Source organism: Lethenteron reissneri, chromosome 8 (assembly GCF_015708825.2).
Source record: "Lethenteron reissneri isolate LAM-NWPU_2019-01 chromosome 8, ASM1570882v1, whole genome shotgun sequence".
Taxonomy (NCBI): Eukaryota; Metazoa; Chordata; class Hyperoartia; order Petromyzontiformes; family Petromyzontidae; genus Lethenteron; species Lethenteron reissneri.
Genome location: NC_083786.1, coordinates 3,881,331 through 3,906,022, shown reverse-complemented (window position 1 = coordinate 3,906,022; position 24,692 = coordinate 3,881,331). Strand labels below are relative to the sequence as shown.

Sequence of the window (24,692 nt, the reverse complement as noted above, 5' to 3'; positions counted from 1 at the left end):
AAAATAGAGTACCACATTGTTGGAGTAAGGCGACATTGGTTGTCGTGTGGAGGGACTGAGAATTTACTTTTGTTGGTTCACCACAGATGGGCACCGCCAGAATGCTTGGTTTTGACACGTAGGATAATTTGCCTTTGGACTTAGTGACTACCGAATGTTTAATAATGAAATAATAACTGAGTGTGGTACAACCAAGCCCTGGCATGAGTTCAGATTAGGTTAACAATGTGGATAGATCGAGCCTCTATGCATGTAAATGTGCTATTGCATGACATTGTCGGTATATCTAATCGAGCCTCTTAACTCATCATCTTGACATCCAATCACGTGCACACACAATAAACGCATCTGCTTAATTTTCGTTTCATGTCTAGGCACATGTTCGAAAATACGCGCACACGACCAAACACGAGGTGCAGTGTTAATGCATCTCAGTCACCCACTTGGCATACGAGTCTATACACCCGTAACAATGCGTTAATGCAGAGGTAATATATTATGCCCATATCAGCCGTCAAAGTTTATTGACCATATTTCACCACATTGGCTGATGCAGGTTAGTGATGGGGGGTACCCTGGCACCATATGCTAGCTATGGCAATGAACTGAATTCACTGGGCCACCACTCCATCCACCCCCGCAGAACGACACCACGAAGCAATTCACATGTGGATTTACGGGACATTAAAGGGAACATGAACACATTGAAATGCAATAACGTAACGCATGCAGACTCACATCGAATGACGCAAATCATGCAAGTGTGCAAGTAAGCACATACGCGCGTATACTGCACAGGCGTATTGTACTTCTGGAAAAAAAACTTTTCTCTTCCTCTTCATACCTACACCTCCCCCAAACTGTTTACGTCCTGATTAAATACCTACACAATCCGAAAGTATCTTCGCATAATAACCTTGATTGATCATGTTTACCTTGCTCCGTTTCCCGACAAGGCACGGCTTGTACAACACCCTGCTTTATACGTGTCATTGCACGCTCGGTAGAAATCGGCTGATATAGATTTCCACGCTATAAGCCACTTCGTTGAGCTAAAACTAGTTTCAGTTTCAATGGACGCACTTTCTATATGTGCACTGCTATCGTAGACCACGTGGAGTGACGGTGGCCCAGTGCTTAGCGCACCGCTCCACAAACCCAGCGACCTGGCCATGACCAACACCAATTTGCACTGACCAGCCTGTTGAAGTATGGTCGTAAATCCCCCATAACCGATCGACGCGGCGTGGGGGAGGTCTTCATCCAGCTGTGTATTGTGCATTATATAATGGTAAGTCAATGGGCCCACGATAATGAGGCTGTGAATTCTAATCCAAGTCAAGGCTGACTCATTTTCCAGAAGCCCGCAGTCAATAAAATGGGCACAAAAGTCACTTTACAACCCAGCCTTACTCGATCCACTTTTTACTTTTGGATTAACCAGCAGCCTTGGCAGCCATCACAATGAATACCTTAATGTGTAGATATTTTCCTATTAACTGCTAAATATACCATTTCACATAACTGTGTTTTTCATGTTTGTTATTTTTAAAAATCCATATTTAAATAGAAAACATACTTTCCATTTTACTCAAGTGACTTTACCGGTAAAATAGAGGAATTCCGGCACACCGCAAAGGGCAGCGATTAAAAAAAAAAATCCGCCGGGGCTCATGCAGATGCTATAAATGGTCTCTCTGCGTGCAGCTGACTGAAGTAGCGCCAGGCTGTGGCATTGAGAGTCCAGAGCCTGGCAGAATGGGACCTCTGTGCTGTGCGGTGCATTGCCCCTGGGCGTTCAGTGACTACCGACCGTACAGTAAGACTCTTCTCACCCATGACCCAATTACCCGCAGCGCCACGTAACTATGGGCAGGAGTTCTTTGCCGAACGAACACTTTGTAAAGGTCGCGCTCATTGCACACAAGGTGTTTGCCACAAATGAACCACAATACGTTGCAGATCTTGTCAAGGAGCATGAACCAACACGCCGCGAGCTCCGATCATCCTCGCAAGCAGCGGCTTTTGGCTCGTCATCGAACAATGACGGTCACACTGCATCGCACGCTTTCAGATGCGCTTCTGCCGCCATCAGGGACGCTCTTCCTTCCGATATTAGGAAGCCACTGGAGCTATGCACTTTGATATCTAGATTAAAAACTTATGCCTTTAAAACTGCCTTGTGGTGTGTAGTTTGTTGTCCTTCCCCCGCACCTCCAATTATCACGGTTGGCTACGTATGGTGCAAAAGAAGTTCAACATACATGCATGCATGCGTAAGTTCCACGGAAACTCCGATTATCCAATTTTTTCACGGAATTAAGTGGGGGAATGTTTTGGATAATCCCACTGATACTAGGATATGTAATGTCCACATTCTACTTTCTCGCGCATAAGAGGAACTTTTCTGTGTATGGAAGTGTACGTGCAGGCCTTTGTTGTATTTGGAGGCAAGAGAAACGCTTCATGATCGATTTATAGCAATAACAGCTGATCTCAACACCAGTTTACATATGTTAACAATGTGTGTGTTTGTGTTGTGTGCGCGCGCGCGTGTGTGTGGAGAAGACGACGCATATGGCGAGCGGTGATGCAGTGTGGCTCACGCACTCTGTTGTGAACCCGGTGACCTGGATTTAATTCTTGGCGATTGATAACATCAGTGAAAACAGTCCCTTGGCTCACTCGCACTCAAATAAGCACCTGGTGCAATGTGTAAAAACTGTACCAGCAATGGGTAAACAAAGGTAGTGTTCATCTTCTTGGTTCTTTCGGTAAAGTCACGTAGAATGGAAATAATAAAATAATAAAAATATTTTTATTTTTATTATTCGAAAGGTAGTGTTGTTGTACCAATGCCAGGTCTTAATAGGTGCTCACCGATACCACGTGTCTCATTGGTGGTTCATCGACTGATTTATAATCCAGGCAAACTGGCATTGAATCCCCACCATTTGCAACGTCAGTGGCAAATGGTGACGAAACTAACCATTGTGCTTCCCCCTGCTTGACTCAGCCTTGAAATCGGTACACGGTTATGGTGCGTGTTGATATCAAGTTCAAGTTCGTTTATTAGGTATATCCCTTTGAGCCATTCGGCTCTTGAATCGGGTGCAACCGCAACAAACAAAAAACATGAACAAAAAACATCTTAAAGTGAATATGTGACTGAGTGCAAACAGAAAATCCAAGAAAAGACAGCCAAATATTGCAGTAAAAACACCGTACACCAACGCTGTGTGCAAAAATCCCAGTGGGATGCAAGTCAAACAACGAACAACAACCACAAGACAACTTAGTTTAAGGCCATCGGTCTAACTCTGTACTACAACAAACATGGCTAGGAGGTCATCGGGCGACGCAGACATTTGGCTGGAGAGGCAAAAGCGGGCTAAATCATCCTTCTAGCTAACACCATCCTTGCTTGCATGTGCTGTCATGTCATCACCATGCGTGTTCACTCACAGAACCTGCCCCTATTGGTCTTTGCAGATACATCGTTTTTATTCTATATGCACATACACAAATACTGGACTGCACGTACATTTTATAGTGTAATATACGCTATATAGGTGTGCGACTTTTAGCTTTCATAAACTGGAGGGAATTTGTGTCGTTAGCGAGCACCTATTAAGGCCCGTATTACCGCGTGAGCGAGCGATGTGTCATTTCTTGGTGGTGTTTCATTTTTTTTGGCTGGCTCAACGAGTGTGAAACCTCCGCCAAGACTGAGATAACATTTTCCACTACTATTGTGCATGGCCTGAAATTGAACTTGGCTCACTGGGATTATACTGCACTGATCTAACCATTCGCAGCATTGCCCCCATGCAAACAGATAATCCAGACAAAGATATCCCACATAGCCTGTAACATACTTTTGGGGCAAGTGCTATTAGCGAGTACCTATGAAGGCTGGCACGGCACACGAGGGGGTGGGGGGCCAGCACCACGATCCGGCGGCCTTTTGTTCCCCAAGTAGCGATGATTGCACATCGCACCAGGTACTCATTTGAGGCTGAGTCGACTTTGGGGAGGCCCAGGAGCCGTTCAGATAATCGTCACTGCTGTTGACCGTGAGCGGGTATCGAACTCGGGTCGCCGGGCTCGACGTTCAGCGAACCCAGTGTTGACATTGACACACACACACGCACGCAACGTATACTACTACAGTGTATTCCCACACGCATTACATAACCTGCTCCACATTATAAATCCTGTCGGTGAGTGGCTCAGCCAGTATCCATTGTAACTCCCCAGTGGGTTTTTTTGTTTTTGAACATTTGACACAAAGAGACTCTTTATTATATCTTCTTGGTTCTTTCGGTAAAGTCACGTAAAAGGAAATAATAAAATAATAAAAATGAAACACAATCAAATAAAAAATTCGGACGCTGTCTTTCCGACAGCCCTGTTCTTCACCTGAGGACGGCTGCTTGTGTTGTGGCCGAAACGTCGTTGAGAATTTTATTTTATTATGTTGAATTTTTATTTTTTATTACTTCCCTTCTACGTGACTTTATCAAAAGAACCAAGAAGATGAATCCCTGCAGTCACGCAAAGCTTTAATCGAAATCTTTATTATATAAAAAAAATAAACACGCAAATAAAAAGAAAGTTACGTAATCAGCAGGCTGGGCTTAGAGCACGGAGCAATAGATACACGGTAAAGGTGCAGTGGTGCAATTTCTCACTCACTCCACTGCTGGCGGAGAGGCCTCCACTCGATGTGAAGCTTTCGTGACTGCAAGGATTCATATTCTTAGGTTTTTTACGGTAAAGTCACGTAGATACAGCTATCGTGCTGTGACGGTTCCACCTGAAGACGGAGGCTTGTGTTGCCTCCGAAACGTCGTGATCATTATTTTATTTTTATTTTACTTTTATTAATTTTAATTTTTTTACCTACGTGACTTTACCGAAAAAAACCTAAGAATATAGGCCTCCGCTAAGCGGAGGTCTCTAGAGCCCCTCCAGGAGAAGGTCTTTTGGCCTACTCCTTCACGCTGACTAGGTGTCTTGCAAGAGGCGGAGGTGCCCACACTTTACCCCACCACACTACCTTTCTATTCCTGCTGGGCGGACAGAGGTGGCGGTGGGTGAGCTGGGTAGGGGAGGTGAATTTTACAAACGTGCCCATTTAATAAACTTGTCCGTCGGGAAATCGGTTCAAGCGGCAACCTCTGGATTGCAAATGCATCATCAAGACGGTCACGTTGGTGGTATAGTGCTTGTCAGCCGCTCTCACGGCTAACATTAGCGAAAATTCATTCGTGTCCAGTCATTAGACTCATTTTTAAATAAGTTATCATTACAAAAAAAACTACACGAGTTCCTACTTCATTCTAAAATCTAGGCTCAAGTCCTTCAATTTAGTGTTGCTTACGACTGCCTATTTTAAATTTAAATATATATTTTAAAACCTCCTATTTTTACTCCGTGACCCACATGCTCCACTGTTTTGTACAGCATAGTGAGAACTGGCTGCATGTAGATGGCCCTGTGTATCCCAGTTGTAATTGAGATGCTCGGGGAAAAAATACGAAAGAAAAGAAATCACATGCGGAGATAATTTTCTTAGCGGTTAGAACACCGCATTACAATCCCAGGAACCACCGTTTGATTCTTGGCTGTGCTCAACACTGGTGGGTAATTTAATCTGATCGTTGGCCCGTACCACTTCATAGCTTGACTGCTTAAAATCACCAACTAGTTTCGGGGCAAGCATCATCGGCAAATGGAGGGAGACAAATGTGGCCAGGCAGGGTAAGTGCCCTTACCCACACCGCTCCCCACCCCCTCCGGCATGCGCCATGCCAGCGTTAATAGGCATTTGTCAACGGCGCTGGCCTTAACAGAATATAGAAGGGGAACTTTATCTTTTTGTTGCGTGCATGATGGAATGTTCCTTCTCTGTCGAGAGAATGCTTTCCGGTGACTCTCTTTACTAGCGGTTGAAATGCTAACTTTGGTGGTTTTGTCAGCAAATTGCAGGCCGCGCCTTTGCAAGCCGCGCACGAATGTCTTCCTGAGTACATCAAAGGGACCCAAATAGATGTCACAGATATGAATGTCTGCAATGTTTCAGTAATAAATCATGTTGGAAAAAAACAATTTGAAGACGATAATTGAATCAACTTTCCACTTTGAAGTCTTATGCAGGGTACATATATATGAACACATATATGATGCCTGCAATATATGGCATATGTCCACATGCATACACTTTAACTGCGATAAAATCACTACGTGGCTAACCTAATTGTTAGTACATCTGCCAGTCGGGTTAAGCTTGCATGGGCTGGATAGAACCAATTCCCAAAGCCTCTCTCTAATACTGTAGTTCCTGTATCACATTTCAAAAGCAAGTCATATATATTATTTGCAAGAGCAAATTAATGTTGGCTGATACTTAATTACAACGTTTTACAGGCAATATGTACTATGAAGTAAACCAGTTAGAGTATCGGTCTAACACATTACCTCATCACTATGCCTCATTGCCCTACTTTGCCTATCTTGGCAGAACTCTTCCTTACCTAATCACACACCCCCCCCACCCCCCCGAAAATGAGAGGCCCAATCTCTGGAAATATACTTCTCTGCTTCGTAATGAATACATTCCAGTGGGATTTGACTACACCATCACTGATCGGTGTCTATAAAGTGAGCACCAACCACGTTGTGCAAAGTTGCCAGTGGTCGTACTATGAACGTACTTGGCCTTGCCATGAAATGTGGAATTCCATTCCAATTACTCATTTCAGAATGTGAGATAAATGTTTTTTTTGCACATTAGACATATTTTGTTTCACTTCAAAACGCCGTTTACTCTGGTAATTACATTTTAACAAAAGCGTAGTATTACATTTATCCATTGCGTGACTCAAGCGAACACAGCGACTCACATGCTAATGCAATAGTGTAACCAGGATACCATGGTTTCTAAACCGTGGTGTGGAATCGATACCACGGCATTTAAATGCTACCTGTGTAACTCTTGTCGCCACAAGAGGGCGCGTGTAAGAATGGATACACAGACACACAGACAATATGTAGAGATGCAGCCCTGCAATTTCGTGTTCACGCCACTGCTTGTCGAAGGGCGTCCACTAGATGGCGATCTACAGAGCCCTCTAGCACGTACTATTGACCTACCCCTCCATACTGGCAATATATCTTGGAAAGGATGGGAGTATTTACGCTTTAATCCACCACACGCAATCTGTCAATCGACTAACTGTGGTGTAGCCATTTATATCGCTGGATGGACAGGCACGGGGGAGCTTAAGAAATGCCCCGTATCGGAAGATCGAACGTACAACTATCCTGGATTGCAAGTCCAGTGTGCTAAACCATTGCACCAAGGCAGCATTCCAATGGAATGCAATACTAGGCTGTAATATACACTTATACAGTATATATAAAATGTATATTAAACATATTAAAATATAGAAATATCACTGTGCATGTTTTTTTTACACGTGCAGAGAAACACTGCGCTATATTGACCACAATTCAAATTACGCAGTCATATGTGTGCTGCGATAATTGAAGTTGCTTTAAACAAATATTGTTTTTAGCCCTGCACCAGATGTGTTTTTTTTTTTACTTTTCAAACCAACGAACCATTTTAACGATATTTTTGTTACGTGTCAAATGATCGCCGGTCAAGTCGGCCCTGGGTTTAAACGAATGAAATGTCAAGTTTCAACAGGCAAAGGCTGCTGCTGTAGTTGTCCCATTTTCTGACTTTAAACCACTGTACAGTATATGCTGTCCCCTGATCCTGGTCTACAGAGTGGGTGGGAAATTACACACCCCGTCGTAAAAAACACTATTATGGCTTTAGGAGAGATGAATATGAAGTGATGCAAGGAGTGAGGGATATTCATCCCCTTGTAATACTAGGGCAGGGCTAAGTACTGCAGTGGATTAGTGGTCAGTGTGTTTTTTCTCTCCTTACCATTTGGCTGCCGTTAACTACGGTTAACACCAGTTCGAGTCCACATTGTGGGCAGACATTCCTGCGGGAGATTAGCAAAGTTGTGCGGCTTATCTAGTTGATTTTAAAGAGTCTGAAAACTCACTTTGCCTACCGGGGCATGTGCATCAAACGTACAGCGTATATGTAACTCCACTGCTGGATGATGGACTGCCCCCCAAAACAGTGCAGACTCTGCTTACTTGACCATACTTCACCACACTGGTCAGTGAGGGGGGTGGGGGGGGTTTGAAGGCGTGGAACATAGATTTGAGGAGCACACAGAAGTACTGTACAACAGATGTTGCTGTACTGCCATCTGCTGCCTGCTACATCACCACCTATCACAATCTAACATGCACGAGACGAATGATGCCTGTGGCTATTTTCCCACGTCGCCTACGTACACATTACTCAGTTATTGTGTTTATTCCAGCGGGCATATTATGGCGTTACAGTCCATGTTAACGTCACTGCAGTCATTTGTATCAGGAGGAGGTTCTGTGAGCACTCTATGCGTCAATTAAAGATGAATATGGTGCATGAGAGGTGAAAGGGGGAGTCATCACACAAACATAGCCGTCTCTGTCTCCCGAGTGTTGATTTTCACACCCAGCACAAGTGGTCATTTAAGGCTGAGTTAACCCACAGGAGTCCAAAGATAGGTCCGTATACAATGACTACATACTGCTGATGCTGCGCATAGCCAGGAACTCAACCCAGATCACTGGGATTACAGTACACTTACCGCTACACCATCGCTCCCCAAACAAATACAAAGATCCCCCATACAGCCTTCAGCTGGCTGTTGGGGCAAGTGCTCCCCACACACCGACACACAGAAACACAGCGAAACTCAGGGAATCCTTAAACGCCAAAGGCATTGAAGGTTAAATAATCATCTTTGTTGGTTTAAGATCAAAGTCTTTCCCAGCTCCTAATGAGGGTGGGTTGGTCCCCATTTCCATTAACAGCAGGCTTGGTAGATGGTCTAAATTCAAGATTTTTTTTATCGTGAGAACCCAAGCTGTACAAATGATTAATAATTGTATCCGCTTCTTTAAGAATGATGGACTACGTCAACCCCCGCCAACGATTTGAACGTGTAAACTTCTGTAAGCACAGAGCAAAAACCACAGTGCTGCTACTGATCTAGGCTGATCTAGATGAGGGCGTTATGCCACAGTTAGCACGGACTCTACCGAATGAACGTCATGACTCACAGTCAGAACGTTACAAATTAAAACCTCAGCCGGGAGTCAACTCAGCAAAAAGTTCCTCCGGTGTTGATACAAAAAAACCGAAACGCCACAAATTGTAGAAAGCCAAGAGCGACCATGGCATGGAGAGGCTCGCCCCTGCTGCCATGGGAAAATTTCCACGACGGTGTTGGCTCAGTGCTCGTGCGATCAGGGACAGAGACACTGCCACTCTTTGACGTTGGCGTCTATCACGCACCCGAGAAGAGCCCGCGAGAGCCCATCATCATCATCATCTCTCACGCACGCGTCGCCACCCTGCTGCGACGCCGAGACGAATGAATGGGAACCCCGGTGGGATGTTACTCACTGTCGGGTCGCAAACTTATCATGTGGACCTCCTTGGCGTAGTACTCCTCCTCGCTGCGTTCTCGCTCGCACGTGGCTGCCCGCGCGTTCGCCTGCTCCACCAGCAGGTCTCGGGTGCTGTTGAAGAGTGCCAGCACCTCGGGGCTGGCCGGCTCCTCCGAGCCCGGCAGGTCGGGAGGACTCGTCATCTTGAGCTTGCTCAGGATCTGGCCACGGATGGCCTCGATCCTCTTGCGCTTGAGCAGGTCCATGTCCATCGAGGAGCAGTAGGAGAGGCACAGGCAACGCAGCACGTAATCCATGAGGACAATGCAGAGGAGGCTGCGACAATGCATGGTCTCCTCGAAAACGGTGCTCCGGTTTGTTATATTCGCGTGTCGGTTGATGCTGCTGTTCTATTTATATTCCGTGGAGTGTTTGTTGTGTGAAATAGAGGCAGCAGAAAATGCAGTGGGCCCCTTACACAACTGGGCTGGAAGGCAACTCGCTAACCCTGCTAAATCTATTGCTGCAATTATACGTCAGGCTTTATCACAGTCGAGGTAATTGCCACTGGCTGGCTGCGGTGCTATGTCATGCCAGAAAAAGTGTTTGAAATAACTTAGTGGATCAGCCGTAAAGTTTCACAAATTGTGAGGTCTATAATGTGCTACAGTATATGTACGGCGATATCCGTGAAGGGTACAGATGCCAGAGTGACTAGTGTATAGGCTATTGATTTGTACTTCCATAAAAGTTAACGTCTCAGTTGGGATAACTTATTAATGTTAAGCCTAAAGCTCGAGAGATATCCAAAACTTCCAGAAGAAAAAAAAAACCCTAAAATAACTCCACACTTTTAAGATATGATAATAATGAAAGTAATAAATACAAGTCGCTGTTTTGCCCTGACCGGCAGCTTAAGTCTTCGAGGCATGGGTTTGAGCCATAGTGCGACTCATTGTGTGCGGCCGCCTTGCTGAGCAGCTGAGTAGCGGCGGTCCCAGGCAATGGAATATTTCTCCTTTTGACCGGGGTGCTGAGCAGCCTCAGCAGCAGCAGAGAGAGAGAGGAGGCGGCTGGGTTTGTTTGGGATGTCGTGGCTGGGTGGAGACTGCGAGAGGGTGGCGCTTCACTCAGAGCAGAAGGCTCGCAGGGGCTGGGTTTTATGCTGCAGTCGTGCGTGGATGGGGTGGTGGCAGAGTTGAGCTTTCGGAGGGAGAGAGCGTGTGGCGTTTTTTTTTTAAATCGCGTGGTCTCGCCAGTTGTTGCCAGATCAGAGGCTAGCCAGTGAATCTAGAAACTTCATTCGGGGAACTTGAGATTTTTGGATGGGCTTTTTGACTTTGAGGATTTTTGTACAAATCTGTTAAGTGAGTTTCAACAGGGCTGGATGATTTTGGTGACCGATTGTCACTTTAAAAGGTGTTTTGAAGATGCATAGGGATTTTCCCCGAAGTTTTAGTTTTACATTTTCACTCCATAAAAGTTTTTGTTTACTTAATCCAGAAGATTTGATTCAGTGTAGCTGGCATCGAATAACTCACAGAGCAGAAACACTCCCGAGTGTTGGAATAAATCCAACCGTGGGGCCCAGCACAAACACGCACGGATACTAGTATGTGTAATATACAGGGTGATCCATTTATAACTTTTCCACTGATTTCTAATAATTTCACCATGTAATATGACGCTCAGTGTTCCATCACGCTTGCAGAGCGAGAGATGAAGAACCAGAGGCATGGACATCTTCGAAAATGAGTTTCATATCTCATCGAATTCTTCCAGCCTAAATACAAATTCTTCTGATTCTGAACCACAGACGAGCGGGGCAAGGCAGTAGCCAGGCAAGTAAGCCGACGCCAGAGGTCGCAACCGGGTACCCGATACCCGTACCCTACCCGATACCCGGCTACCCGTACCCGGTCAGGTACGGGTACCCGTTTGCAACCCTGGTGCGGCCGGGTACGGGTAGGCCGTGAGTCACTGGTGAGTAACCGTTTGTCACTCATTTCGGGTAGGGTACGGGTAGGGAATGGGTACCCGTACCCAGCCGGGTACGGGTACGGGTACCCATTTGCGACCTTGGTGTGGCTGGGTACGGGTACGGGTAAGAAATCAAAACCCGTTTGCGACCTCTGCCCGACGCTACCAAATCATCGCCCAAGCTCTGCTGTCCTCTCTATATATAAAAATGAGTGTTTACACATGGGAGGAAATCGAAGAACCCAGATAAACCCCATGCGTGAGCGAGTGGGGGCAACGCTTTATCTCACGCAGATGGAGTCAACATCTGCTGTACCGCCGTCTCCTGACTTGCCAGGGTATAGCAGCCTCGACGCTCATGGGTAGGGAGTTTCGCAGCGTTTGTGCGATTCGCCAACCGTCGTCTCCACAGTGCTGGGCTAAATTCCCCTCTTAGGGGCCGTCCATAAATGACGTCACGCACCTAGGAAGGGGGGGGGGTCAGACATTTGTGGCGATGTGTGATGATGGAGGGGGGGGGGGGTTGAGAAATGTGACGTCACATCAAAATTCGCAACTTTAAATAAATATAGACAACACGTTCGACTTAATTATCTTGACTTTTTAATAAATGTTTTCTCCTACAACATCAGAGTGCAGCGCCACGTTAAATACGCATTTGGGGGGGGGGGGGGGGGCAGAGCTTTGTGACGTCATATTTGAGGGGGGGTCTGACTTTTTGTGACGTCGTGTGACGAAGGGGGGGGGGGGGAATCGTCCAAAATCGCGTGACGTCATTTATGGACGGCCCCTTACTTTCTTCACAACAGCCGATTGAATATTGTGAAAGGGGACAGTTCCGAATCTTGCAGAGGGCAGTGGAAAATGATCGACTACACATGCTAAGATTGCCGATGCGAGGCATTTAGAAATTGAAATAAACCGTTGTTTTCTTTATAATTTCTCACTTATTTTTAATGGAGCATCTGTAAATGGATCACCCATATGTATATTTTTTAAACCATGTGCCGTACCACAGATGGGACGGGGGGGGGGGGGGGTGCTTACAGCCGTACATGTATAACGGCCCGTTTGGATAACTCTTCACCATAACCCGAAAACAAATGGGTCATTCTCCAATTTTGAGATGCTAAAAATAAGTTGTTTAAAACATGTTTTCTTTAACATTCTTTAATGGATCTCAAAACATTGCTATTATCTCATATTTATATTAAAAAAAACGTATTTACAACCCAGTTCAGTGGTAGTAAAAACAACAGCAATGCGAGTATGTTTATATGCTTTGCACACGGTACCACTTATAATAAACTTATATTACTTGCATTGCAAACAGCATCCCTCAAACAGAGTTCGAGCCTGTGAGTGTTTCTTTAATGTTAATTTAACCCACCTTGTGTCCCATCCCATGAGCCACAGCGCCCCCACGTGCGAGACACATACACCTCTTTTCCACTGCATAACCGAGCCATGCCGTGGCCGTGGCGAGCCAGCCGGGTTGCGGCTCACCAGGCGTCAGGTTGTTTTTCCACTGCAGAATCCGACCCGTGCCGCGGACGTGGCACGCAATGATCGAGTCAGGGCGCGTTTGCGTTGAATTCAACTTGCAACGTGCACCGTATTATCTCACTCTTGAAGACTGAGGGCGACTCAGAGGTGCGAGGAAAACAGTGCCAACAATTGCTCAAGCTGTGGTCCTCGATATGTCAACATGTATTCACGTGGAAGGGAAACTGGAGCACGCGGAGAAAACCCACGCATGCTTGCAAGGGGGCACCAATCTATCCCAAAGAGATGAGATCCAGTTTAACACATAGTCGGCTTTCGCGACCAATATCATCCATACTATAGGTTTTTGGGTTAGATCGCGTAAATATAAATGTGTCGTTGAACCCGCCACCACCCGACACAGCCAATTAGTAAGGTTTGTCATGTAAACAGAACATGGCAATTCGTTACTAGTGTAGTGAAATTCGACGTCACTACTGTGTTGGGACTGTACGAGCGTAGGGACATATGACGTCACTACTGTGTTGGCTCGCTATGGGTGCTGTAGGCGGGTGTCACGGAGGTCATGTCAACCCAACAGGACACGTGACTGGACAAAGGGGGGCTAGGGGGTCTGGGTGGGGAGGGGCTGGTCACCCCGTGGTGCCCTTATAAAACTCAACGTTTAACCTACTCACGCCGGCTTGTGCCCACCCTCACAGTCGGCCATATTTGCGGAATACACCACGCCGCCGTTGATCCTGGTCATTGACCGAGCAACCCAACGTTCCACCAACCCTCACCCTCCACAATGCTGGATCGCAGGCGTGCGCCACCACCGCAAGGCTCGTGCAGGTGACGTGGTGATGCTGTGTCCCCACAATGCACTTGGCTTCGAGATAGTTGCATGTGCCTCGTGAGCCCTAGCGTATCACACTTTGGGTCAACTTCTTTCGCGCCGTAAACGTGGCTAACCACGCTAATCGGAGGTGCCGTGATGCCATCCAGCACCCTCATTGGCCAAATGGCAACGCCCAAATTGTAAACAGCATCGTGCTTGCAGAGGTACACGAAACTGGGGAAGAATGTAAATTAAGGACATCTAAGAAATTTGAATAATCGGATAGACTGACTAATATCATGGGCAGAGCTGAATGGAAAGCCATGACCGCCAGCGTATTTGAGAAAGGCTGTGGCACGTAGAGAGAGAGAGAGCTTTAAGAATTAAAATGTTGCGTGCGAATTAGAAACACGGATATGAGGCCACTATTGTGAGATCCTCTTGTCCGCTCCTCAACTCATTTCTTGACAACTGCCTTTTGTGTTCAGTTTGTTGGCATTCCCCCGCACCTCCGATTAGCATGGTTGGCTACGTACGGTGCGAAAGAAGTTCAACATGGATACATTAATTTAACGCGCCGTTTGCTGTGGATAATAGGATACATTTTTCACGACTTCTGGATCACAAATTTGTGTTATTTGCAAATATAAACTGTGACTTTTTTTTTTTTTATCTAAGTCTAATAGGACATTATGTGGAATATTTAGAGCCATGGATAATAGGAGTCACAGGTCATGGGTTTGAGGATAGGAGGAGACTCGCTTTAGATAACATACTTACGTTTGGAAAGGTAAATGTATCTTTGTTGAACTTATTTCGCACCGTACCTAGCTAACCGTGCTAATGGGGGGGAGGGGGGGAGTTCACAGAGGCAATACGTAGCAATACTCTTAGGTTTTTTTGGTAAAGTCACGTAGGAAAAAAAATGTATAAAGAAAATAATAATTAATGAAAATAACTCAATTAAATCACATTTATTATTATCTCATTTTATTATTTAAAAAAAATTTACCCACGTGACTTTACCGAAAAAACCTAAGAGTATGAATCCTTGCAGTCACGAAAGCTTCAAATCTAGAATACGTAGGAATGTTTAGCGAGCACCTATTAAGGCCAGCACAGCACACACAGAGAGGCAGTGTGACCATAACATTCCCGACCACGGCAGTATTCCCCCTATTGCTGGAAGTGCACACACTGTACCAGGCCCCCGCATTTTATGCTGAGTTGACTGAGGGGAGCTGGGGTTCTTGACAGGTTCAAATACTGCTTGCCACTCGTGTTGTGTTTGGCTAGGAATCAAACACGGTTCATCGAGATCGTAGTGCGGTGTGAAATTCAATGTACAGCTGCTTCCCACACGCATAATTGCCTTTTTGGCCAAATACAGCAACCCTGAATGTGCCCGATCTCATTGCATCTCAAAGCTAATGAGGGTCGAGCCTTGCTTACTATTCGTTGGGTGAGTGACCACCGGTGCCACACCACGTGTTGTAGACAGCGGAGCTACAATGGCTGCGATGGAAGACAGCGGGAAAGTGATGCATGCAGTCCACAGACACATTTAGTCCGCTGCATGTATGTATGTTGAACTTTTTTCGCACGGTACGTAGCCAAGTGTGCTCATCAAAGGTGTGGCGGAAGGACAACAAACTAAACACGAAAAGCAATGCGTTTTCAATGTAGATTTACAAGCGCACAGCTTCAGTGGCTTCCCAATATCGGAAGGAAGAGCATTCCAGACGGCCACAGAAGCACACTTGAAAGTGCGCTGTGCGGTGACCGTCTCTGTTCGATGGCCAGCAGCCAAAAGCTGCGAGGATGACCGGAGTTCGTGCGATCGTTGTATGCTCCTCGACGAGAGTTGATGTTCCTTGACGGGACCGACTGCTTTGTGTGTCCCGTGTCTATGCTGAACTTCTTTGCCTCCGCACGCAGTGAACCGTGCCAATCGGAGGTGTCTGTGCATTGAACGCATCCCTGTGGAGCTTTGAGCGTTGCCCTCTCATGCGCATGTGTTGTATCCGTGTTCTTCAGTTTCCCTCCACACACAGGCTAAACACATAACACTTATTCGTGGGATTTGCCGCACGCCAATATATATATAAATTGCACTGTGATATCGGTGACCTTTATTCCGATTCCCCGCCATGCGCACCGCTGGCCCGTTCTACCCGAACCTGTCCTGAGCCTCCCCTAGGTTGACTCAACCTGAAAATAACTCAACCTCGATGCACAGTGCAAGCGTCAGCGTTGGGGAGACAAAGACGGCCAAGAGCGTTGCCGGCCACATCACCGATCTGGTGCAGTGCTAACATCAGTAGGTGCTTCCATGCAGCACGTCCCCTTACAGTCTGCTACGGTTACATGAGGGGGCTTTGTGCATTGTATGTGTGAATGGTTTTGAGCATTGTTGAACGTCGAACAACAACAACATCCGCCGCTTGCCGCTTAAGGGCAATGATGTCACCACGGCGCTTGCGACAGGCGAAGTGGACTTTGAGGCCAGCGTGAAGTGTCGAAGAGTCAGTGGCAGAAAGTCATGGGAGAGACACAGCAGATGGTCCGGGTTAACGGACTCAGATGAATTGCAGATGCACCACCTGTGCGCTGCACTGTGCCAATTATTTATAATGTATATGCCAGGCTCTTCTGCTTATTGTTGTGAGCGTCAGTCCTTTACCACTCCCTTGTTGGAGTAAGAACGCCTACAACTGGCCAGCAGTATCCTTGATGAGCCTCCTCCAATGAGGCCGATCATTGACACCACTCCTACCAGCTTCAACACACATTTGCCCGCAATGTGATGGGGGCTGTAGGCTGCATTTCACAAACTTGCATCATCCTATGTTCTGCCATGCCACGCTATATTCTTACTTGCGAAGCCATGAAATCGTGACTTTTATTCCGTTGATTCTGTTAATATTTTATTAATAACTGTGCAATAGATTGCCTTGGTATTTCTACTGAACAATCATACATATGCAATATTGTGTATTTAAATCCCGGGTTATTCCTGCTGGAATCGTGTTCGAGTGCTGCAAATCTACCCTGGACGATGACTTTGACATATTACAAGTCGACCAATGGTCAGCCAGAGTGACTGCTCATTGGTAGTACAGCACGAACACACGCTAGACAACTGTAGAGATGAACACAGCCCATTGCTGATTGGAACGGCGATACATTTTGACTTGATTGCAGCGTTGTTTATGTTCTAGAGAATAAAGCGTGGCATTCTCTGAAAAGTGAATTGTGAAACGCGTTTAAGAGGTTACATTTTGGAGTGTGAAAAGCCTCGAAGAGATTCAGTTCTCGAGCCTGTAACAGAGTCCTGTACCCCAGTACTCTCTGATGACACTCTACAGACCGCACACTTTAGGCTGCAAAACATTTTAAGCCCTTGCCATTCATCAATGCAATTGTTAGCGCTTGTTTGTGGTGCTGTTTTTTTTTTGGAGGATGGAGCGGGGGAGCCCACGTGTGAGTTATTAGGCTGGTCTCTGCCAGGCTAAACGATTCAAGCGGGCTTCGTTGCAGAAACCTCGTTGTGAAAGTGCTCCCTTGCTGGTTAGGCGCTGCCTGTTCAACGCTCATTCCACGAGCTACTGTATAGATGTCGCTGTCAATACATATTCAACATCACTTTATCTCTGCAAAAAAAAAAGCTTGAGCCCCCTTTCAGCGGGCGACGGAGTCTGCGCGCGTGAACATTATATACGGCGCTATGTGTATGCGTACCCAAAGGGGATATCAGTTTGGCAATTCAGGGAAATTTGTTTTAAGCGGAATTGCGAGGTCTGTACTCGTAAACCCACCGCTCTTTCGTTCAACCCAGAGGAATCAAAGGCAAAAAAAGCCTAGTTCGTTGCCAACAAATTTAGTGTTCGGCTTGAAGGACCATTAACATCGCTCTCCATAAGCAAAGGGCTATGGCAACCGTTAAAAGAATACAGCGAGAGATAGAGTTAGATTTCGGTAGGAGTTGCGGCAAAGTCTCATAATCCCCGACCCACAACGCCTTTCATTTATTTATATTAAAAGTCGCTGACGAAACGTCTAGACCCATTGCGAACACAATCGCCGCCTCGAGATGCACTGATCCAAAAATGGGAAGCGATTGACCGCAGGCGTGAAAGACTGCAAGTCGTAATCAGTTTTCGAGGGCAGCGGAGGGTGATGAGTTTCAGAGTTTAACAGCACAAGGGGGGAGGGGGGGTGGTGTGTAAGATGAGTAAAAACGCTCTGTCTTGCAGGTCAGCAGTGAAAGACGGTTTCTGCATGGCAAGATGAATTCAGACGGTAATCATGATCGGGTCGACGGACACGTGCGTGGAGCAATGTGAGAGACTTCGAAAAAGTCACGCCCTGTTTTCCAACGCTTGGAAAAGCAGGCGATGCCGGAACAGATGTATTTGTGAAAGTCCAAAAAAAACATGCTGACATGCCAAGTGGCAATGAGTAGGCAGTACAGCAAATGGATTCCGAGTGAACCTGTCTGTGCAGACCTCTGAGCGATAATCCCTCACGGGTTTTCTCCATATACTCAAGTTTCCTCCCACATGCAATAGACTCCTTAAATATGGAGTTGATCAAATATCGAAATGCACAACCCACCAGAAAGTTTATTAAAACCCAACAATTATTTCCTGGATATATATATACTTTTTATCATCCAGCAATGAATAGATCCACTGTTGCTGATGATGATAGCTGACAGAAGAGTAATAGCAGTAGTGCAGTAGTGATACATGTATTTAAAAGACAGACAATACTGGATGATAATGAACGAATTCACAATTATAATACGTACATTTGTTTGCAAACGGCAGATGCACAAACCATGGCAGATGCGGATACCTGATGCACAAATGGAAAATGAAATAGACCATACACAACGTACAACGACCCAATGCCCCCATCCACGAATTCGACGGAGGCATCGTAGTGATACACTCGGCTGCCCCTGACGCGGATTGTCTGGGCTTCACCACCTAAATGTGAAATTATAGTTGTTACTCTGCATCTACATCAGCAGCCATAGGAAAGAAGACGCACATTACAGTTCTGTTGATAAATGATACGTGCTTACAACAACAAAGTGGTCATCAAATTGTCTTCCTGCTCAAATGGACATTGGTGCAGCGCTCATCTTCGTGGCAGCTGAAGAAAATCCAGGGCCAATCAGCTCCACAGGACGGCAATTGTTGATTTCTGACAACTTTCAACTACTATTTTGTATTCACCCCCTGGAGGAATGTCGTGTGCTACATGAACCTCTGACAAAGCTTTGAACTCTCAACCTTCCGATTGCGAATCGAACGAAGTTACCAACAGCGTCGTGCGGACGGATGTATTATTGTACATGCAGTAATTGGGCAAACGTTATTCAATTACTTTTTTTATGTTGCAATTTGTTTCCTATCTCTTATTTCTTTAAATAACCTTCCCAACCCCCCTCCTCTTCCTCCGTGCCTTCCAGGAATCAGCTTGGTTCTCGATACACCCCCAGCTCATGTGCCCTGCTAACACACACACACTCTCCCACTCTCCCAGCGGAAATTAACCGAAAAAAAACAGGCTATGAAAGAACACCCCTCCTTGTTATGCCAGGCTTTCAAATTAGGCAGGTTATTAGACTCCGCATAGCCTTGCAGAGTCACGTCTCTGCTTTTTAAACCTATTATCCATTGCCAGGTGTGGCGAACAGAAATGATTGCACTTTTTTGGGTGCACGTAAATTCTCGCACGATTACAGGGGGTTATCAGAGCTTTGGAAAACACCACAGGGTCGTAGAGTGTATTGACACTTTATTGAAACGTGCGGTTGAGACAGGTTTTTCCATTGCACGCTCATCCGTAATGTGTGCGTTGTGCCGATGTCACCCCCCCCCCCACCTTCCTTCGTACCCTTTAGTGTTGTATACCAGAATCGTTTTGCGATTAACATACTTTTGGAGAGAGGGGGAAAAAAGTGCACCCACTGTGTCAGTCCCAGCTTCGAATAGTCTTGGGATGGTTCCACGACCCGAAAAAACACACGAGGCAGCAAGGCAGCAATGTATATTATGACATCGGCGTTGTGCTTGAACAACACAAACCATCGGGCTGGGGATATGATCGGAGCTGAGAGGAGGCAAAGGAGAGGCGGAGGAGGGGGGGGGGGTGAGTGGGATGTGGGTAAGGGTTGGATTCCAAAAGCGAAATTATACCGAAATAAAATGGTAGGTTCCGAAGTTAATTACCAACACGTGTGCGCTGTGTTTCCCCCTCCCGCCCGCCTCACAGGATTTTACAGCATACTTACATACTGCATGCGTAAACACTGCTTGCGAAGCATACAACATGTGTTTTTTTGTGGCGATGCAGGCATTTGGAGTTTGCTTAATTCCCTCCAAAAAGTTAATTTGTAAACATTTAAAAGTGGCGTAACTTTAATAGTTGTTTTTGTCGTGATCACATTGCCATTTATTGGTCTTTCAAATAAAGAATGCAATCTTGCGATGGGGAACGAGTCCATTTCTTTGCCAACCGCAACGCCCTGTCCAATGTAATCCCCAAACGCTGATCGTGTTGTGTAAGCCTCTACAGTATTGTCCCAACACCAAATTCCCAGTGCTTATTGTTTTGCTTCTTCGCATATGTTTCCCATCATGATTGTGTGAAATGTCTCGAGATGATGTTGTATTTTGGCCCATGCTATCTGCCTCGTGACGGATAACCACCGTCCACATACAGGCTGCCATGTATGTGCACGTGCGCGCGTGCATCTCCATGTGTGTTTAAAAACTGCCCCGTGGGGATACGTGTGCAGATGTGTGTAGATGTGCACGTGTGTGGTGCTGGTCACCCACCTCCTCGTGTGCTGTGTCGGCATTCGTAGGTGCTGGCTAACGGGGGGATCTTTGTCTTCGTGTGCCAAGGCTGTCCTGTGTGTGGATAGATTAGAAATAATAACTTGTACTCTGTGCTACATCGTGCAGCAGATATGTGAAATACCAGGGGGTACTGTGGGTTTGGGGATACAAGCATGAAATGTGGCATGCAGCTAGGATATGGCCAATGATTTTTTTTTATCTATTGGGCCATCACAGATTTTTCTTGGAGCTGAAGTGGCAACCATTTTTTTAAAAGATGTCCTTCATCCGTTGAAATGTTGACTTCAAAGCACAGTTAGACAAGTCGAAAAGCTGGCCAAAAAACAGGCAGCAGAGGTGGTGTCAGCCGACTGTCCGCCGATGTTTTTGTGGTCAGATAATTAATGTCACGACCACGGTAAAGACATCGTTAGACAAATTGAAGAGTTGGCTATTTGCACGCCAACCAGTGATAATAGGCAACTGGATAGGTGCCACTCATCACTGTGGCTCAACCTCGGCACACTTAGCAAAGGAACTCGAGCATTATGTGCTTTTGGTAGCTTCGCCAGAGTCCACGTGTGGTCTTGTTGTATGACCGTACCAGCAGGCAGGAGTGTGTAAACCAGACTCGCTGAGAGCTCTTCACTCAGAAGAGTAGGAGCACTTGACAGCCTTCTACCGACAAATGGATCAAACTCATCAAGCACACGAAGAGAGTTTTGCGTGTCAGGCCGTTCGCTGCTGTTGGTCCCAGGTGATGATCGCGGCTGCTGAGCTTGCATCTTCCAAGTTGAGTGGCGATGGAACGAAATTGACAGAGTGTCTCATGGGAAATAAGCTGGACAACTCCCTCCGGGAGCTACGGAAATTTGCCGTCGAGTTAATGCCCTGCAATTGCGAGAAGGGCTGTTGCAGGGAACAGTGCATCTGACGTAAGTGAGGTCTCCATTACCACTGCCCAGTGGTCATTGTACAGGGACTCCTCTGCTTACAAACATTCGACTTACGAACTTTCAGAGATACGAATAAATCTGTCCGTATGCCCAGATGGCTGTTCGGACTGAGAGTCGTAAGTTCAATCGCCGCGCAATAGATGACGGTGGTGGCATTAGTATCTGCAACACATGAAGAACCAGTGGCATCTACATCTACAGGAGATGGTACAACTTTTAAAGCTATTCCCCGTGTTTAGTGTACATGCCAAACAACATGTTTGGAATCGACAGGAATAAAGTTGGACTTACGTCCCGTTCCAGAAACAATGCATTTAATAGTATGTTATACTATTGAAGTACCGGTGAGGACGCTTGACGCCGAGGTTGAGGCACACGTATGTTTATTCACAATATGACAGTGGGCATATACACACTCGAGGGGGTATCGGCCCCCTCACCCGTATAACTCGGGATACACACCTAGCTAACTCTGTCCTAGCCCCGAATCCTCCACTAATGGGCTAGGGGAGGCTAACTGGCCCGACACTGGTAAGTCGGGCCCGGTACCCGGAGTTCCAGACCAGCTCTTACAAGAGCACCGGCTCTGGCTTTCGGGACCACGCCGCTGGCTCAATCCTGTCCGGCCTTAAAAAGGACATCGAACCAGGGGAGTCCAGGGCTCTATCTAAGACGTCTTCAATCTTCTTCCCTTAGCTTAAACATAACTGCCTTGAGCCCTTTGAACATTGCCTTTTATACCCAACCCCTCCCTGAGGGGTGGGGCCCCGGGGGATCATAACGTTCGAACCAGCCCCCCCCAGGGTGTCTGGCTCGGACGTCGTAGAGGGCACTTGCTCGTGCACTTACGTAGCCCCGCCCACTGTGTTTGTTTTCCATAGGCTGCCATGCATAACGGGCCCTCTCTTTAACACCCCTACATCACCCCCCCCGCATAGCTTGCAGCCGTCCCGGCTGCCAACATACATAAATGACAATAAAAGTGCATTTACACCTTGACCGCGCGTGTGCCTCACTATTTTTCAACAATAACAAGAACAGCAACAAGAACACAACAAAATGCAACAGCAAGAAGAGAAAACAACCCGACGCACCCCTCCTTGAATAAATACGAATTCCGTAAAAAAAAACAACCTATATACAATTTGCAGGGAACCCACCATACACACAACACCAGGTGAACCCAACGTATGTACATTTCAATGGGCAGGGAACACACCACCCACACAACACACAATGAACCCAACATATGTACATATCTTCCGGCCTCATAACAGTCTGCGCATTTTTGCGCGCGTCCTTGCAGCGGGCCCCTCACACGGGGTAACCCCGGGTGGCGGACCCTCAGGTGCCAATTGTCCGTCCCGGAGTGAGACCTCATCCGATGCCGCGCGACCGTCGGTATCCCCAGGAGGGGTGGTCGGGCGTGAGCCCGTCAGTCCTGATGCACCTGGAGGTGGCACGGCCGGCAAGGCATTAGGTGAGAACGACGGAGACGGACCCAGTGAGTCGGTCGACCCCCCACACGTTTGGCCACGCATGTGTGAAGTGGGTTTGTGTACCGCAACGAAGGGTTTTAACCTAGAGGGGTGCACGAACCATCGCCGCTTCCCCCATTTAATGCGCACGCACTGTGGTCGCAAAACTTCGACCACCTCCACAGGGCCCCGCCACGGCCGCGCCAGCTTAGGGGAGGTAGCCAGGGGCACTTGGGGACAGTGCAACCATGCCTTGTCCCCCGGCTTCCACTGTATCACGTGCGCCCGACCCAGCCTGAGGCGCTCATTCGCCTTTTGACGGAGGTCCGAGTTTAGCATAGCAGCATCCCGCGCCTCTGTTAATTTGGCCAGATTAAATTTGACGTGGTCAGCCAATTTAGTTTTCCCTTGCGGGTCGGGGATCTGCAGCTGGGCGCGAACAGGCGGGTCGGGTTCGCGACCGTACATGAGGTAAAAGGGGGAAAATCCCGTAGCTGCATGGGGTGCCATCCGGTATGCCGCCAAGACCCCTTGAATATGCAGGTCCCAGTCAGTCTGTGAGTCCGAGACCTGCTGTGACATCATTGACGTAATGGTGCGATGCAGGCGCTCGACCATTCCGTCAGTTTGCGGGTGATACGGGGAGGTACGAATTTTCTTCGTGCCTAAGAGGTCACAGACTTGTTTGAGTAATTTACCGGAAAAATTTCTGCCCTGGTCGGTCAGCAGCCGCTCCGGAGCACCTTTGTCCAGGACGTATCCCTGAACAAAGGCCTCCACGATGGCTGCTGCCGACTGGTTGGCAAGGGGCCAGGCCATAGGCCAGCGCGTAAAATACTCGACACCTGTCAACAAATACCTATTGCCCCTGGGGGTGGCGGGAAATGGGCCCAAAATGTCCAGCGCGACAAGCTCATTTATTCTGGACACTTTGATCGATTGCAAGGGCGGGTTAGACTCCCGCGCCGGCGGTTTCCGTTGCGCACACCGAGGGCATGATCCCAATAGATCCCCAACATCCCTCGTCATACCAGGCCAAAAAAAATCAAGTTGTAGCAGTGCAAGAGTCTTTTGGGTCCCCAGGTGTAATAGGCGCTCATGCGCGGCCCACACCACCTTGCCTCGCAACTCAGAAGGGACCACCAGCCGATGTCGCTGGGATTTGCCGTCCCAATGCATCAGCAGACCTTGCACCATTTCCCATGCATCCGAATCACCCTTCACCCGCCCAGCACCCCCGACGCGACGACGCCACCTGAGGAGGGAGGTATCCTCCATTTGGAGGCGCCCCCATTCAGCGACGGGCAACCCCAACAGGGAATCTCTTCCCTGTTGTTCGATCGAATTAGTAACTAATGTTTCGTCGTCGTCGGTGGCTGCCAAGACCAGAACCGATGCGTCCCCTGAAGGCCTGCAACGTCCCGACCCCAGGAGGCATGCACATTCGGAGGTGGTTGGCATGCGCGACAGAGCGTCCGCATTCGTATGGCGAACGCCCTTACGGTAGGTGGTTTCAAAATCAAAGTCCTGGAGAACCTCCAACCATCGAGACAACTGT

General features: G+C 47.2%; 1 protein-coding gene across 1 annotated transcript in view; it reads right to left on the bottom strand.

Annotated features, from left to right (window-relative positions):
- The window catches only part of LOC133360030 (transforming growth factor beta-2 proprotein-like), a 34,574-nt gene extending 23,928 nt beyond the window's left edge, over positions 1-10,646 (bottom strand). The window contains exon 1 of the mRNA XM_061578602.1: positions 9,554-10,646. Within this exon, the coding sequence (XP_061434586.1) occupies positions 9,554-9,887 (334 nt within the window). The 5' untranslated portion in view covers positions 9,888-10,646. The remainder of the gene's footprint in view (positions 1-9,553) is intronic.
- Between the last annotated feature and the right edge of the window lie 14,046 nt (positions 10,647-24,692).